Genomic DNA, 16,366 nt, shown 5'->3' with positions numbered 1-16,366 from the left:
TATTTTGTTTATTGTACTGTAGTATGCACAAAGTGTTGGCTAACATTAGCCGCGATGATAAATAACCACAATACACATATGTTTGATTTAAAGTCTTTATTTAAGATTTGTTCACACAGTATAATAACTATAGCTTACTTCCTTGTGATATACCATTGGCCAAACCTGAATTGTTTTAAACCTAAAGTATGGTACCACTTCCATGAATTAGGGTCAGGTTGGTTTGTGTAGAGGGAACAAGCAATAGAAGCTTGATCTAAAGTACTTAACTGCACACTAAAAAATCCTGGGTTATTTTTTCTACCCAAGTGCTGGGTTGAGCCATTTGGGTAAATTTTTTGGGTTATTTTCTCAGTCTTGGGTAGTTTTTGGGTAGTTCTATGTAACCCAACCGCTGGGTTATTTCCTGGGTCGTTTTCACTGAGAGCTGAATCAATGCACCCCCTCCCCCACTCGGACGCAATAACCCAGCTCATTGGGTCAAATCAACTCCGCGCAGGATCAGCGCAGCGCGGGCTGACTGAATTCGAGGTGGAGGTGGATGCCACACACACGCTGTAATATTTGGAGAAATAAGGTTCGTATCAATATATTTATACATTTGACATGTATTTTTAAACATATTTACACACATAACATAATAATGAGCGAACGAGCGATAAAAAGGCAAAGAAATGTGCGACAACAGTCACGTTTACATGACATTAAATGCACCGCCAGATTCGCTCGTTTTGGTTTGCTGGTAATGCCTGCTGGATAGTAAATACGTTTTCTTCAGTTTTTATGTGTTAAACGACCCTTTTGTCAAAGTCTTACGTTTCTTCTTAACTGTTTAATGACATAATTTACTTCAAAGTCCATTAAGTCAATTAATTTCAATGCCACGAGATCAATGTGGCATTGATCAGCTCTTTGATCAACTAAATCAGCTCTCCGTGCCCACCTCCATCTGTCAGTGGATCAACAGCTTCCTGACAGACAGGCAGCAGCTAGTGAGGCTGGGAAAATACACATCCAGCACCCGTACAATCAGCACCGGAGCTCCCCAGGGCTGCGTTCTCTCCCCACTGCTCTTCTCCCTGTACACTAATGATTGCACATCTAAGGACCCCTCTGTCAAGCTCCTGAAGTTTGCAGATGACACCACACTCATCGGCCTCATTCAGGACGGTGACGAGTCTGCTTACAGACAGGAGGTAAAAGAGCTGGCTGTCTGGTGCAGTCTCAACAACCTGGAGCTTAACACCCTCAAAACAGTGGAGATGATCGTGGACTTCAGGAGAAACCCCCCTGCACTTTCCCCACTCACCATCATGAACAGCCCTGTGACTGCAGTGGAGTCATTCAGGTTCCTGGGAACCACCATCTCTCAGGACCTGAAGTGGGACATTCACATTGACTCCATCGTAAAAAAGGCCCAGCAGAGGTTGTACTTCCTTCGCCAGCTGAGGAAGTTTAACCTGCCACAGGAGCTGCTGAAACAGTTCTACTCCACCATCATTGAATCCATCCTCTGCACTTCAGTAACTGTCTGGTTCAGCTCAGCTTCTAAATCTGACCTCAGAAGACTACAGAGAGTAGTCCGGACTGCTGAGCGAATCATCGGTTCAACCCTCCCTTCTATTCAAGAACTGTACTTATCCAGAGTGAGAAAAAGGGCTGTCAAAATCACTCTGGACCCCTCACATCCAGCACACTCCCTCTTTGAACTGTTGCCATCTGGTCGACGCTACAGAGCACTGAGCACTAGAACGACCAGACACAGGACCAGTTTCTTCCCTCAGGCAATCCATCTTATGAACAGCTGATAATAACGGCGAACACACTACACTTTATATTTATATACACACACACTTTATTTATCTAACACACATACTTAGTATACACTTAAATTTTGCACACAATATATATGTACATACATAACTTCACTTTGTAACATACCTGCCTACAATTGTCATTGTATATTGTCATTCACTGTCTACATATTTGTATTTTTTATTCTTTTATTATGTGTTTTATGTTCTGTCGCTGTCATTCTGTTGTACTGCGGAGCTTCTGTCACGAAAACAAATTCCTCGTATGTGTAAACATACCTGGCAATAAAGCTCATTCTGATTCTGATTCTGATTCTGATGTGATGTAAACGTGCATTCCTTGACTTGCCCATCCCCCATCTTACTGCATGCAGTGCTAAGTCAAAACAACCCAATTTTTGGGTCATCTGTCGCGGGCATATTTTGGATCGTTACAGGAGAAAATATTTTAAAAACAAACTGACTTCAGCCTTTTTTTCTGGTGAAATAAAGGTTTGTATTGGTCTTTTTATCATTGAATCGTTACCGATTGGCAAAAATGTCCCATTCTGATTTTAAAATATCACTTAACGTTATATGATAGATCATAAAGCATCCTGCATTTGCGAGCACCAGAGATAACGTTACCTATTTTTTTTCTGTCTGATGCGTTTCAGGGTTTTTTTTTCACAATAAAAATACATTTCTAATCATTTATTCATTTAATAAATGTATTATTATTTGAAATCCAGGTAAGTGTCAATTAATCTTGGACTAAAATATATTGTTTTTTCCCCTCAGACCTGCTCTTGACTGTCCGTGGTGGCAAATCCACAGCCTTTAGCTGGAGGTGACACTTTTATCTCATCTAATTTGAATGATTGCCATACATTGATCATAATAAAATTACCATAAACCATAAAAAACAGCTGTTACTATTATTAAAAAGATCCGGTAACGTTATTGTGGTTATACCCGTTTAGTTAAAGGGTTAACGTTACTTCACCCAATAATCAAAATTATGTCATTAATAAGTCACCCTCGTGTTGTTCCAAACCCGTGAGACCGTGAAACTGTCTTCCGAAGATGAACGGAGGTCTTACTGGTTTGGAACGACTTGTGAGCAAATTATGAGCAAAGTGAAATGTTAAGCAGTATAATTCAGGAATCAGTTTGCATGGAGTTTAGAAACATCCAGGATTTACTAGTTAAAGTGTTGAAAAGCTCTGAAGAGTATTTCTGTTTTTATGGAAACTAATCCTTTTACATGTAAAAAATGTTCATAAGCCTCTATTTGATTAACAGCATTGCTATTTCTTTGTCCAGTAGAATCAACCGTATCTGAAGAGAGAGCTGAGGAAATTAAACAATGGCTGAGAAACAACACACAGCCCATCAGCCAGGTGGAACAGTACATCTGAAAAATATGTTTGAGGTCCTCCATGAGTTTCCTCGGCTAACTACCTCAGGCATGGTATGTTAACATAATGTCTTTGCCATATGGTAACATGAGTTATATTAAGTCTTTTTTGAGAAGTTTTTTTTGTTATTTTTGCTTTTAGATTGCACAGGACTTTCACATTTTACATTAAGATGAAGCCCCAAAACTGTTTGAAAAATGGCTGGTATACTGACAGGATCTTGCTTTTTGTGAGTGTACAGCTGAAGAAATGACAGAAGGTTAAAATGTTTCTACAATATTTTGATATTATGGGCCAGATTTACTAATAGCTTGCACCATAGTACTGTCAGGATTAATATAGAAATGCAGTGATGAAAAAATCTGTTTTTTTTTTATTTGCATATTGTCAGTGGATCAACAGCACAACTTTACACTTCAGTCTACACTTTTATGGGATTTTGGACTCACGCTAATTTGACCTTTTTAGTAAATCTGGCCTTATATTCTCAATGACAACTCGCTACTGTTTTTACTAGTGTTGATGAATGTAATATTATTTTCCTACAGATGCAAAGGGAAATCTTGCACTAAAGCTATTACCTGTTTTGCTTCTACCTCCACCCTACAAAATTGGCAGAAAAACAGTCCGACCCAGCATTGATGAAAGCAAAAAAGCTTTCATTGACATTCAGCCTGTAAGTACGACTTTACAGAAATTTACTTCAATCATTTAATGACTTCACCAGGTTGAATACACTACCATTCAAAAGTTTGGGATCGGTATGATTTTTTAAATGTTTTTAAATTAAGTCTCTTCTGCTTACAAAGCTATTTATTTGATCCAAATACAGCAAAAATAGTAATGTTGTGAAATATTGTTACAATAAATTAATATTTGCTATTTGAATATATTAAGAACATTTTTTTTTTTGTGATCAAAGCTGAATGTCCAACATCGTTATTCCAGTCTTATATATAGTAACATGTTGACAAGATATGCTCCATAAGAACTTTGTAATTTAATTTATAATGTATCTTGGATAAATAAGTCTGAGCTCACAATTTTTTTTTCTGTAGATAATTTTCATTACTAAAACATCTTACTGGCAAATTTCTAGTGTCCTAGCTATAATTAATTTTACTAGACAGATAAAAAAAAGTATTTTTTTTTTTTTCAGTTTCACACTCTAGCAAGTTAAGGTCTTTTGCTTTTGTAGGGCAGAATATTAAATGTAGAAATTAAAGTAAAATTAAAGTATTTCAAGTGTTACCAAAACTCTTTTGACTTGCTTTGCATCCCTGTCAGTGGCTCTGTCAAAGTGGGCCAGATCAAGCTGTAATAATTTTCAGGTATTTTGCCTCATCCAAAGCTCTGGCTATACAAAACCTACTGTTTCTAAAGACTGCTTGATTGAATAAACAGTTTCGAATGAATCCCCAACCCACCACCCATACCCACACCACTGACACTCCCATTCTGTTACACCTTTATTCATTTGCATTATCTGTCCTTTAGGTTGGAACAAATATGGTGGAGTACCTCCAGCAGGCTGAAGCATCAAGACCTTACCCATATGTCCTGTAACTTGAAAATGGACACATTGCGTCGCGGGCATTTGTCATCCTCGCAGGAGAAGCTTTGGAACAAAGAACTATTGTTTAAGGGGAAGTCATGGCCTAATGGCTAGAGAGTTGGACTCGCAATTTAAGGGTTGTGTGTTCGAGTTTCGGGCCGACAGGAATTGTAGGTGAGAGGAGTGAATGTATAGTGCTCTCTTCCATCCTCAATACCACGACTTAGGTGCCCTTGAGCAAGGCATCGAACCCCCAACTGCTCCCCGGGTGCCGCAGCATAAATGGCTGCCCACTGCTCCGGGTGTGTGTTCACAGTGTGTGTGTGTGTGTTCACTGTGTGTGTGCACTTCGGATGGGTTAAATGCAGAGCGTGGATTCTGAGTATGGGTCACCATACTTGGCTGAATGTCACATCACTTTCACTTCACTTCATTGGGACAGTAAATGTATGTTTCAAATCCTTTTATGTTTTTGATGTAAACTAACCGAAACATTGTTTCTATATTAGGGAGTTTATTCATAATATTTTTGAGTTGGAGGGAAGTGAATCCCCAACAGTGAAATTTTTGCACTGGGCACTACATTCTTGCAAGTAGATTATAAGAGGTTCTTTGAACAAACAGTGGTTCAAGAACACGAGGTAGCATTTTAGTTTAAGTTTTATTTGCACATGAGATTTTTGTTCTGTTTTTTTTTTTTTTTTTATAAACAACTGTTTTATTGCTTGAGGAAGAGTATTACTTTATGCGTACTGATTATCAATTACATTTTTATGTAGAAATCTTTTACTGCCAATACGTTGTATTTCATAGATTTATTTTTGTGTTCATTTTGTAGACTTAAAACAACAGGTCCATAATGTAGACTTAAAACAAATGTGCTTTGTAACAAACAGTTCTTGAGGTAAAGTATTTTAGTTTTAATTTCATGTGCATATGGATTATTTAAAAATAAGTATTTATTTGTATATTTAAAAAAAAACCTTGAGATTTTTTGGAGTTCATGAATTTCATGAGCATATGGATTAAAAATAATATGAATAATTTTTTAAATGCATTACTAAACCTTGTGGTTCTTTTGGAGTTTATGAATTCAAATGTTTTTTTCTAAACATTTACAGTTTAGAAAAGTTACAGAGGCAAACCATAAAAATGAAAGAAATTGTTTTAAATACTGTTTATAAATGGAATTTTATTTTTTTAGTTTTGTATGATCTCTTGAATTTTTGGTTGAGGTAAAGTGTAATTACAAAGTGTAATATGCTGAAAGAAAAATAAAGATAATACAGTGTTGTCCTGTTTGTTTATTATGTGGTATATTTAATGTTAAAAGGAATAAAAATTCCTTTGAAAATATAACCCATTTATGAAATCAAATTAACCCATTATTTTTGTAAAAATAACCAATTTTTGGGTAGAAAAAACAACCCATTTGCTGGGTTAAAATTAATAACCCAACTTCTTGGGTTAGTTTAACCCCATATGGGTTCTGTCCTATATTTACCCAGCAGTTGTGTTAAAAACAACCCAATTTGGGTTGTTTTTAACCCAGTGTTTTTTAGAGTGTGTTGTTTTCCCCTAACATATAACATGAATAATATTAATAACACTGATAATTATTATTTTTTTAACAAAAGATCATAATATAGTATAAGAGTCTTTTAAGTTGTGTAAATGATGTGTTTTGTGAAAAGCGCGATACCAATAAACCTAAACCTGACTGAGTAGAGTGTACAGAATTCACTCAGTTAGACAGTGACATTTAGATCTACCAGGTCATGTTATAAAGGCCAGATATCACTGAAGGCATTTCGTGCACCCAGAAAATAAGTCTTTACCCTCTGCTGTCAGATATGGTTACATAGGTGCTGGTTCAGATCTGGTCTGCATTATATCCCAAACCCATAGTCCTTCGCATCAATTTTGCTGTCTCTCTTCATTATCTGATAAAGACAAAAAAAAACACATAAATAAAATTATATATATATATATATATATATATATATATATATATATATATATATATATATATATATATATATATATATGCGTTTCCCCTGAAGCTGAATAGAAACTCAGACTTATATGCTATTCACTACTGTATTAAATCCGCTGTAAATCCACAAGGCAGACATTAGCATCTAACAGCTTGTGAAAAGTAGAGTTGTTTGTCATTCATGCATGAAATGAATTTCACACGGGTTCAAACCTTGCTAAATTTGGAGATGTGCATAACTGAGAATTTAACGTGCTAATTGACACCTACTCTCATTCATGAGTTCATTTCAGAGAGGCTTTTCTCTGCAGATGGGAAAGTTTGTTACCTGTACTGACTCAGACTGATCGATCTCCACTGCCACTGCCTTCATCCGCTGTGTCTGATTCAATAGGAAGGTACAAAAAGTTTTGCGAGAACATCGATTTTGACCCCATCTCAAAGAAACAAAGGAAAAGGCTCATGTCTTGGGTTGTTTTCCCACCCACACTGATGGATGCGGCATGAGCTGCCCAAAATCACTGTAACATTAATTTTCTGTATACTAACATTATTTGTGCATGCAGTGCATGCAACACAGTTGGATTTTGTCAGATTTTCAGAAGATTGTATCAACGACTCAAACGACTCTGGGGGGGGTGAATAAATCCCCCCTGTAGCGATCCATTTAGGAGAAATGTAGGAGAAAAGGAAACAAAGTTTCCTTACTTTAGCAAAGGAAAACCACTCTCCACTTGCCATATATCGAAATCCTCGTTTTGTGCTTCTAATTTGTGACCAGTGTTTTGTTTTTGTTATATCTTGTGCTTGTCGCTAACCATGCAATGCTGATGTCTTCCGTCTTCCGCCTGCACGTCTTCCATGTCCCAACAGTCACCAGAAGTGAGAAAAATGTGTTTATAACGTTTGAAATCTGGATATTTATCTTATAAAAACACATGGATTCATTACGGAGGCCTTTATTCACCACATGGAGCTGTGAAAGAGACGTTTTATTACAGATGCGCGCACTTTATTTCATGAACTTCTGAACTGTTGACAACAAACACCCGCTAACCCCACTGAAAGGCTTAGAAGGGCAAGGACGTTTTTTATATAATTTCCATTGGATTCGTCTGAAAGAAGAAAGTCACATCTAGGATGCTTCGAGGGTGAGTAAAACATGGACAATTGTTTTCATTTTTGTGTGAAATAACCTTTTAAGACTACCAAAATGTTTAGTTTATTATTATTTATTTTTTAAATGTTATGTTATTTATTTTTATTTTTTTTGCACTGGTTGATACCGCAGCCGTCTTGATACTCTTATACAGAATATTTCTGAACGTATTCTTCTCTGTTTCTTTCTTTGCATGACTCTTTCCAACTACAAAAAAAAAAACTTAAAATGCAGCATGATTCTTTTTTATTATTATTCTGACAAATAATGTGCAGCCATCTTTATAATGTTGTCTTTGAACTTCCGATTTTGCTGTATATTTCTATGATATTGCTGTCAAAGAGTAATTAGCTGTTGAAATTGATTTACTTATTGTAGAGTTAATGAAAGTGATTGTGTGCATTGTAATGTTTGAAGCGGATGTCATAACAAATGTCAGTGGACTGGGAAAATTGTAAAAGGAGCGGAATAAATCATGCTGTGGAAATACAAACCGGAAGACAGAATACAACAAGCCCAGTGTTGAAAAGGGGCAAAGCTCCATAATGTCTATAAATAAGTTTTGGTCTTAAAAAGGTTTTGTATATTGTCCTTTGACTTTCCCAATTCTTTCAACTATTTACAATAATTTACTGTAAATCCTTCTGTTTATTTTTTTCTGTTCTCTTTTCAGCATTATTAATAGCCTACATATTATTGTCTCTTTTTTTGGTTTACTCTTCATCTCTGTACATTTACTCACGTACATACCTACTATAGTAGGCAAAAAACAGTATGTGAAAAGATTTTTCACAGTATTCATGAAACAGTAGCTAAAAAGTACCCAGATGACCTACTACTTGTGCAGAGATTATTTTATCCCATTTTATAGCATAACTGATGCTGATATAACATGACATTTACTGTACAATGCACACGTTCTGATTTCATTCATGCAACGCACATTCATACTATATAGAATGTACTTTTTTAATGGTTGTGAAGTAATTACTTATTCAAAAATGTTCTATTCACTCTCAGCCATTTATAATTTATTGTCCATGCCGAGATAAAGAGAGAAGTAGTTGCAGTCACATGATTTTAAAATGGCAGCTTCGATATGCTTTAATCTTGCATTCATTCATGTATTTATTTTGTATTTTGTATTTTTACCCTAAAAGCCCCATTAGTTTCTTTATGTTTCAAACTTTTTAATATGAAAAAAAAAATAATAATAAGTTAATTCCTTAAGCTTAATAAGTAAACAATCATTGAATGTACCTTTCCATATAAGCAATGCATTACACACAAATGCAATCATTTATCTTTTCTCTCAATTTTGTGTAATTGAAAGGGGTTTTAGTGGTTTTTGTGTGTTTTTCTACCTTGAATAAAGCAAATATGTCTAATTTGAGTGTCATGTGTTTGCTAAGCAACAACAATGAATACAGCTTGCATATTTTCATTAGCTTCTTTCACATACCAGCAGGATGTAAAATATGCCAATGACAGCTGCTCTGGAATGCAGACTTTTTATTTCTAAAGGTGCCATAGAATGCAAAAATCACTTTTATAAGGTGTTTGAACACAGTTGTCTGGCCGCAGTGTGTAAAAACAATCAGCTTATAATGGTAAAACTCCACTCACTTATTGTTTTATAATCCCAAAAAATCATAAACAGTCTCTCCACACAGTTCCAGACTATGACGACATAGATGGTGAAAGTCTTGGCCATTTGTGATGCTCTCTTCCCTATTACCATATACAGAGAGTGAGAATCTGTGGATCGCCATTACTGTTCTCTAGCTGTTGCCGCTGGAGACACAATGTCAGCACCAAAGAGCAGTTAAAAGTGTTGTGTGTTGGGATGCACCAACGAACACAGAGTCTCCATAGAACACTGAGGACACGGTGGTTACATTTTATTTTCGAAGGAACTGTCCCACACACACACACACACACACACACACACACACAAAGTCCTACGCCTTGTGCTAATATTTTACACTGGACTCCACTGCCTCACAATCGAGGTTCAGTTTAGTGCTGGAGTTGTGCAAAGATTGCTTCTGAAAGAGGGATCGATACCGATAACGATTCATGTTCAAATGTCCGGACTCCAGACAAAGTAAGCATCACGCATCAAATTTTATTTTCCAAAAGAGCTTTTTGGCTTTCTGTAAGGCTAATGTTGCTAAAGCTGCCATTGTATCTGCCTGTGTTCACTAATGCTGCCTTCACGTGCTACCAGAATGATCGTGAATAGGAATGTGGTAGTTAAAAATTGCGTTTGGAAGCGATGTGTGAGGTCAGTAACACGGTCACCATAACACCACAAGCATGAGCTCTTGAAGCTTCAAGGGAGGCAATAAAACCCTCCCGCAGACATGAAAAGAAACCCGGGGACAGTGTTAAAGTAGCACAATTCTGTGGGAAAACCACAGACTTGGCAAAACTAAAAGAATGACAGAGCATCAGCATATTTTCATTTAAAGGTAACATACACATAAACAGAGTGTTTTGGCTCATACCCTTAAAGTGGCAATTTCAAGAAGCTATAAAATATTATCTGTGGGGTATTTTGAGATAAAATTTTGGATACACACTCTGGAAACATCAGAGAACAATTTAAAATATTGTGCCAATGCATTCTATGACACCTTTACGGAAAACAGTAAACCAATGAACAGTTACGGCAGAAATTGGAAATCCACTTAGAATCAAGCTAAATAAATCAAACACCAGAGAGGTTTTGCCAGTTGTGATTATTTTGAGTAATTCTAGCTTTAATTGAATTTGAATAGGCAGGCTGCAAGGAGCTTCACTGCAGAATGAGTAAAATAAGTTTTGAGTTCCCAGTAAAACGGAGGAAATGCAATCCCAAAACACACCCAGTTTATTGTCTTAGCTCATCGTCTGTGAAACATTAGCATAAATGTTATTATAAATTGTGCAGTTTCACAAACAAATACTATTCCAATAAACCCTAAAACATTTTTTTCCAGTGTTAATAAGAATTTGTGCAATTAAATGATGTTTTATTAACAAAGTTCGGGAGAAGCACGAGCAGATAATTAACACAGGTGGAGAGCACTCAGCAATCAATGGTAAGAGGTGTATATATACAGCAGTCTCACCTCAATTCATTTGACAGTCTCGCAGCAGTTAGTAGCTTTTGGTTCCAGCTCTGCCATTATGTCACAATCGAGCTCTTCATCTGATGAGAACGGAAACACCACCAAGGATGCACGTTCACATTCCGCCGGTCCAACGACCATCCCTCCAACGCCGGACGTCGCACCTGAGCCCCAGGCTTCTTCACGCGGCCGCACACCGGCCCGAACAGCCCTACGCTCACCAAGACGTCGAGGCCAGTCTTCACCGCCCCCGGCAAGGCTTCCACCTTCTTCCCCGGCCTCCTCCTACCGCTCGGCCGTCCCGACGATCCCACCTATCGGGAAGTGGACCGTAGCTGGATTGAGGGAAGCGCTCGGCAACTCAGACATACAGGCTTCGCGAAAAATGAACAAAGCGGAGCTGTATGATCTGTACGTTTCCCTACAGTCGACTCCAAAAACGACCCACAGGCAGAGCAAAGCCCGCAGGGCCCAAAATTCGCCTGCCCAGCTACCACCGTCGTGTTCCCGCACAGGATCCGGCTCGCTTCGCCCATCGAGCCGCAGAAACCGGTCTTCAGCGAGCCTAGGCCGCGCCCCAGATTCCGCCATGGCAGGTCCACACCCACCTCCCGATGAGGCCCAGCCCTCCACCACGGTTTCTGCTGCCACAGTGCCGCATGCAGCCAGGCCCAGCAGCCCCCCCACAGCCACTCAGTTTCATAATCCTGCTATACATAACCCTTTTTCTTTTCAGTGGCCTACAGCCCCCGTTGGAGACACTAGCGCGAGGCCATCGCTGCTACCAGCACAGACCCAAGGATACCAACAATTCTACCCACCAGGTTATAACCCCGCCCACTTCCAGTGGCCTGCGGCTCCAGTAGCTCAAACAAGCGCAGGCCCGCCTCCGCTTGCAGTTCAAGCCCACGCTTCAAATTATTATGCTCCCTGTTCGTCATACCCTCCAACTAACTTTCCTTTTCAAACCACAGCAGGTCATCTAAGCGTGAGGCCGCCGCCGACATTCGCAGCCCCGGATCATACCCTTCCTAGCTCTCTCATACAAAATAAATCACCTTATTCTCTCTTCACAGCGACTCCGATGCCCGTGCCATCCAACGCAGTCGTCATGGAACCACCACCGGTATCCCAAAGCATCCGAGCACAGATCTTATCAGGTGCGGACATAGATCTTTCCTCTCTTCTCCCTCTACTCCCCGCAGCGGAACCAGACCGCCGTATAGATTGCGGTGATTTTTCAGTTACCCTAAAAAATACAAACACACACTCATCTCGCGTTCTTTCATTTCCTGAGTTTGCAATTGCTTTTTCCCGTTTCACTGAAATCATCTGTTCAGCTTTCCCCCACAGGCGGCGCGAACTGAACGATTATCAAGCAATCATAGCTGAGCTCGCGCTGTCCTATGGGGGTGGGCATTTCTACACGTACCATAAACTATTTTCAGCAAAAAGTGCAGTGCGAGTCGCACAGTGGAATCAAAGCGCATACTGGGGCGCACTCGACTCCGATCTCCACAGCAGAGTGTTTTTAGGCTGCAAAAAATCACTTGCGCAGTTTGCAGGTCAGTTACGCACGCAACCGCATCGTGCCCGCAGGTTAACCCTTCGACTCTTCCCTACGAGGGAACAAACACCGCTAAATCCACCAGCTACGTGCCTCGGGCAGCAACCACCCACGCAAACCAGGATTCTCCCTTCGACGAAAGCCGACAGCCCTGTAACCATTTTAACAAGGGTAAATGTCACCGAGCGCGCTGCCGGTTTATGCACATCTGTAATTTCTGTGGCGGTGCTCATGCCCGCATTGTATGTCCAGTTTACAAATCTGTGAATAAAAAATCAAAAAATTATTTGGCGACTCCTGTAAATATTTCGCGCATGCACTTCGAACTAGCTCATCATCCAGATGCCGAATTTACTCATTATCTGCTATCAGGCCTAAAAAATGGCTTTAAACCCGGCGTAGAGTGCCCACTCTCCCAAAACATCACATGTAATAATCTTCAATCTGCCCTCATAGAACCTGAAGTCGTAAACAAACTGATCAAAAGAGAAGTTGAGTCAGGCTTCATGATCGGTCCGTTTGACAATCCTCCATTTGATCTGTTTCGTATTAGCCCCATTGGAGTGGCTACAAGGAAATTCTCGGGTAAAAAACGCCTAATAATCGACCTGTCAGCCCCGCACAATTCCCCGTTCCCAAGCATAAACAGCTTGATCCCTCTCGATGAATTTTCATTGAAATACCACGACATAGATCAGGCTATCGACTTAATCAAAATCGTAGGTCGGGGTGCTTGGCTTGCAAAAATTGACATTACATCTGCTTTCAAAGTAATGCCTATACATCCAGATTCATGGCATCTATTTGGAGTTTGCTGGCTCGGGAAATATTACTTCGCAGTACGTCTAACTTTCGGATGCAAAAGCAGCCCAAAAATTTTCGACATGCTATCAGAAGCCGTCTGCTGGATTTTGGCGAACAACTACGCCATTCCCCACCTCATTCACTTGCTAGACGATTTTTTAATAGTCTCGCCTCCCAATGCCATCCCAGCCGCGCACATGCTCACAGTCCAAAACGTTTTTTCTGAGCTAGGAATTCCCATCGCAGAAGAAAAAACCATGGGCCCTGCTACATCAATCGAGTTCCTAGGAATTAATTTAGATTCAGACAAATTCCAAGCATCCCTGCCCAAAGAGAAAATTGACCGAATAATTCTCATCTCCTCTGCTTTCCTTAAAAAATCAAATTGTTCAAAACGCGAACTCCTATCCCTACTTGGACATTTAAATTTCGCAATGCGCATCATTCCGCAGGGCCGCCCCTTTATATCGCATCTCCTCTCACTCGCGTCCTCCGTTCACTCACTAGAGGAACTTATTTCCATAAATCAAGCATGTCGCGACGAACTCAGGCTATGGTTAACATTTCTAAACCAGTGGAATGGCCTATCCTTTTTCTATAACAACTTGGTTTCGTCCCCGACCGATATCCAACTGTACACAGACGCCGCCCCCTCAATCAGTTTCGGGGGATTTTTTCAAGGTCGTTGGTTCGCGGCTCCGTGGCCACCGCAGCTCCAGGACATATCTCAGTCCTCAGCTCTATTCGAGCTCTACCCTCTCGTAGTAGCTGCTTTCCTGTGGGGGAAAGAATGGGCCGCTAGTAGCATTTTAGTGCACTGCGACAACGACGCAACAGTGCATTGCATTAACAAAGGCCGTTCCCATTCACCTGCTCTGATGCCACTGTTAAGGCGTCTCACCTGGATTTCAGCTTGCGACCAATTTATCATAACTGCTAAACATATCCCTGGGTCAGAAAACCAAATCGCTGACTCCCTGTCTCGTTTTCTGTTTCAGAAATTCAGGACGCTGGCTCCAGAGGCGGATCAATTCCCAACTCCAGTACCTCGCTATTCAGAACTAATATTCCCGTAACCCACCCGTTAAAACCCCTGCTTGACGCATCGCTCGACACTATCCTCAAAGCAGTTTCTCCCAGAACCCTCCAATCCTACATAACGGCTTGGAGATGTTTCAAAACATTCCACGTCTCTTATAACATGCCTTTCCCTGATTTCTCTCTTCTTTCAGTCACCTCTTTTATTACCTACCTTAATAGCATTAAGGGCCTCCAAGTCGGGTCCATCAAAGGATACTTGAGCGGCATCCAGTTTTTCCATAAATTGATGTACGGCGCTCCTTCCCCCGAGATAAACAACTCACAAACCTCCCTCCTGATCAAAGGGATTCAAAGATCCCAGCCCAGCCGTACCGACGCTAGACAACCTATAACGTTAGACATTCTCACCAAATGCATTCGCGCCCTCCGCACAGGCTACCAGCCCATCAGTACCGCTCGCACACTTGACGCTATGTTTGTCCTAGCCTTTTTTGGTTTTCTCAGATGTTCGGAACTCGCCATCACGTCCAACTTCGACCCAAAAATCCACCCCACCATCTCAGACTTATCAGTAATAGATGGGGAATCAATTTCATATTTGATTAAACAAAGTAAGACCGACCAAACCAAAAAAGGCCATTTCATATACATTTTTAATCTCCCATCGCCAATCCAACCATACCAGTCAGTTCTGGCATATTCGCAATGGAGAAGCTCTCAGGCCAAATCTCCTCTGGAACCCCTATTCATAGACGAATCCAAAAAACCTGTGACTCGTTTTTGGTTCCAGAAACACCTCAAAGCCGTTCTCCAACAGTCAGGCATTCCAGTAAAGAATTTTTCAAGTCACTCATTCCGTATTGGGGCAGCAACTTCAGCAGCCCAAAAAGGCCTCTCCCAACAGCAGATACAAGCCCTTGGGAGATGGTCCTCAGATGCTTTCCATAGCTTTACCGATTCCACATTAAAAAAGCTCACCAAACCCTCATTGAATGAAAAAAAAAAAAAAAAAAAAAAAAAAAAATTTTCTTTCGCCCAGCGAGCATTGGTCTCAAAGCGGACGCAGTGTGAGAAAATCTCCCGGTCAAGGTCTCATTTTCTCTCTTTTCTGTTTCTCTTTCTGTCCAGCGAGCATTCGGTCTCACAGCGGACGCAGCGAGAACTTTTCCGGTAGAGCACTTACGTTTTCTCTTTCGTCCAGCGAGCATTGGTCTCAAAGCGGACGCAGTGTGAGAAAATCTCCCGGTCAAGGTCTCATTTTCTCTCTTTTCTGTTTCTCTTTCTGTCCAGCGAGCATTCGGTCTCACAGCGGACAAAGCGAGAACTTTTCCGGTAGAGCACTTACGTTTTCTCTTTCGTCCAGCGAGCATTGGTCTCAAAGCGGACGCAGTGTGAGAAAATCTCCCGGTCAAGGTCTCATTTTCTCTCTTTTCTGTTTCTCTTTCTGTCCAGCGAGCATTCGGTCTCACAGCGGACGCAGCGAGAACTTTTCCGGTAGAGCACTTACGTTTTCTCTTTCGTCCAGCGAGCATTGGTCTCAAAGCGGACGCAGTGTGAGAAAATCTCCCGGTCAAGGTCTCATTTTCTCTCTTTTCTGTTTCTCTTTCTGTCCAGCGAGCATTCGGTCTCACAGCGGACGCAGCGAGAACTTTTCCGGTAGAGCACTTACGTTTTCTCTTTCGTCCAGCGAGCATTGGTCTCAAAGCGGACGCAGTGTGAGAAAATCTCCCGGTCAAGGTCTCATTTTCTCTCTTTTCTGTTTCTCTTTCTGTCCAGCGAGCATTCGGTCTCACAGCGGACAAAGCGAGAACTTTTCCGGTAGAGCACTTACGTTTTCTCTTTCGTCCAGCGAGCATTGGTCTCAAAGCGGACGCAGTGTGAGAAAATCTCCCGGTCAAGGTCTCATTTTCTCTC

The 16,366-nt window shown here is 40.5% G+C and overlaps 1 protein-coding gene and 1 long non-coding RNA gene across 4 annotated transcripts in view; both read left to right on the top strand.

The window, feature by feature from the left end:
- Positions 1-383: 383 nt before the first annotated feature.
- LOC127969110 (uncharacterized) lies at positions 384-6,038 on the top strand. 3 transcript variants are annotated; one of them, XR_008156227.1, is made up of 6 exons: positions 384-577; positions 2,595-2,643; positions 3,123-3,267; positions 3,356-3,473; positions 3,763-3,890; positions 4,712-6,038. It is a non-coding gene; the product is annotated as an uncharacterized LOC127969110 (long non-coding RNA). The 3 variants fall into 3 exon arrangements; XR_008156222.1 differs by having other exon boundaries at positions 3,120-3,267; XR_008156231.1 differs by lacking the exon at positions 3,356-3,473 and having other exon boundaries at positions 392-577; positions 3,120-3,267.
- Positions 6,039-11,098: 5,060 nt separating this feature from the next.
- LOC127984004 (uncharacterized) overlaps positions 11,099-16,366 on the top strand; it is a 34,488-nt gene continuing 29,220 nt past the window's right edge. Inside the window, exons 1-2 of the mRNA XM_052586489.1 lie at positions 11,099-12,200; positions 14,410-15,424. Coding sequence (XP_052442449.1) covers positions 11,099-12,200; positions 14,410-15,424 — 2,117 coding nt within the window. The remainder of the gene's footprint in view (positions 12,201-14,409; positions 15,425-16,366) is intronic.

The sequence above is a fragment of the Carassius gibelio genome, chromosome A1 (assembly GCF_023724105.1).
Source record: "Carassius gibelio isolate Cgi1373 ecotype wild population from Czech Republic chromosome A1, carGib1.2-hapl.c, whole genome shotgun sequence".
Classification (NCBI taxonomy): Eukaryota; Metazoa; Chordata; class Actinopteri; order Cypriniformes; family Cyprinidae; genus Carassius; species Carassius gibelio.
Note: the sequence above shows the minus strand (reverse complement) of the source record. Positions and strands in the feature narration are given on the sequence as shown.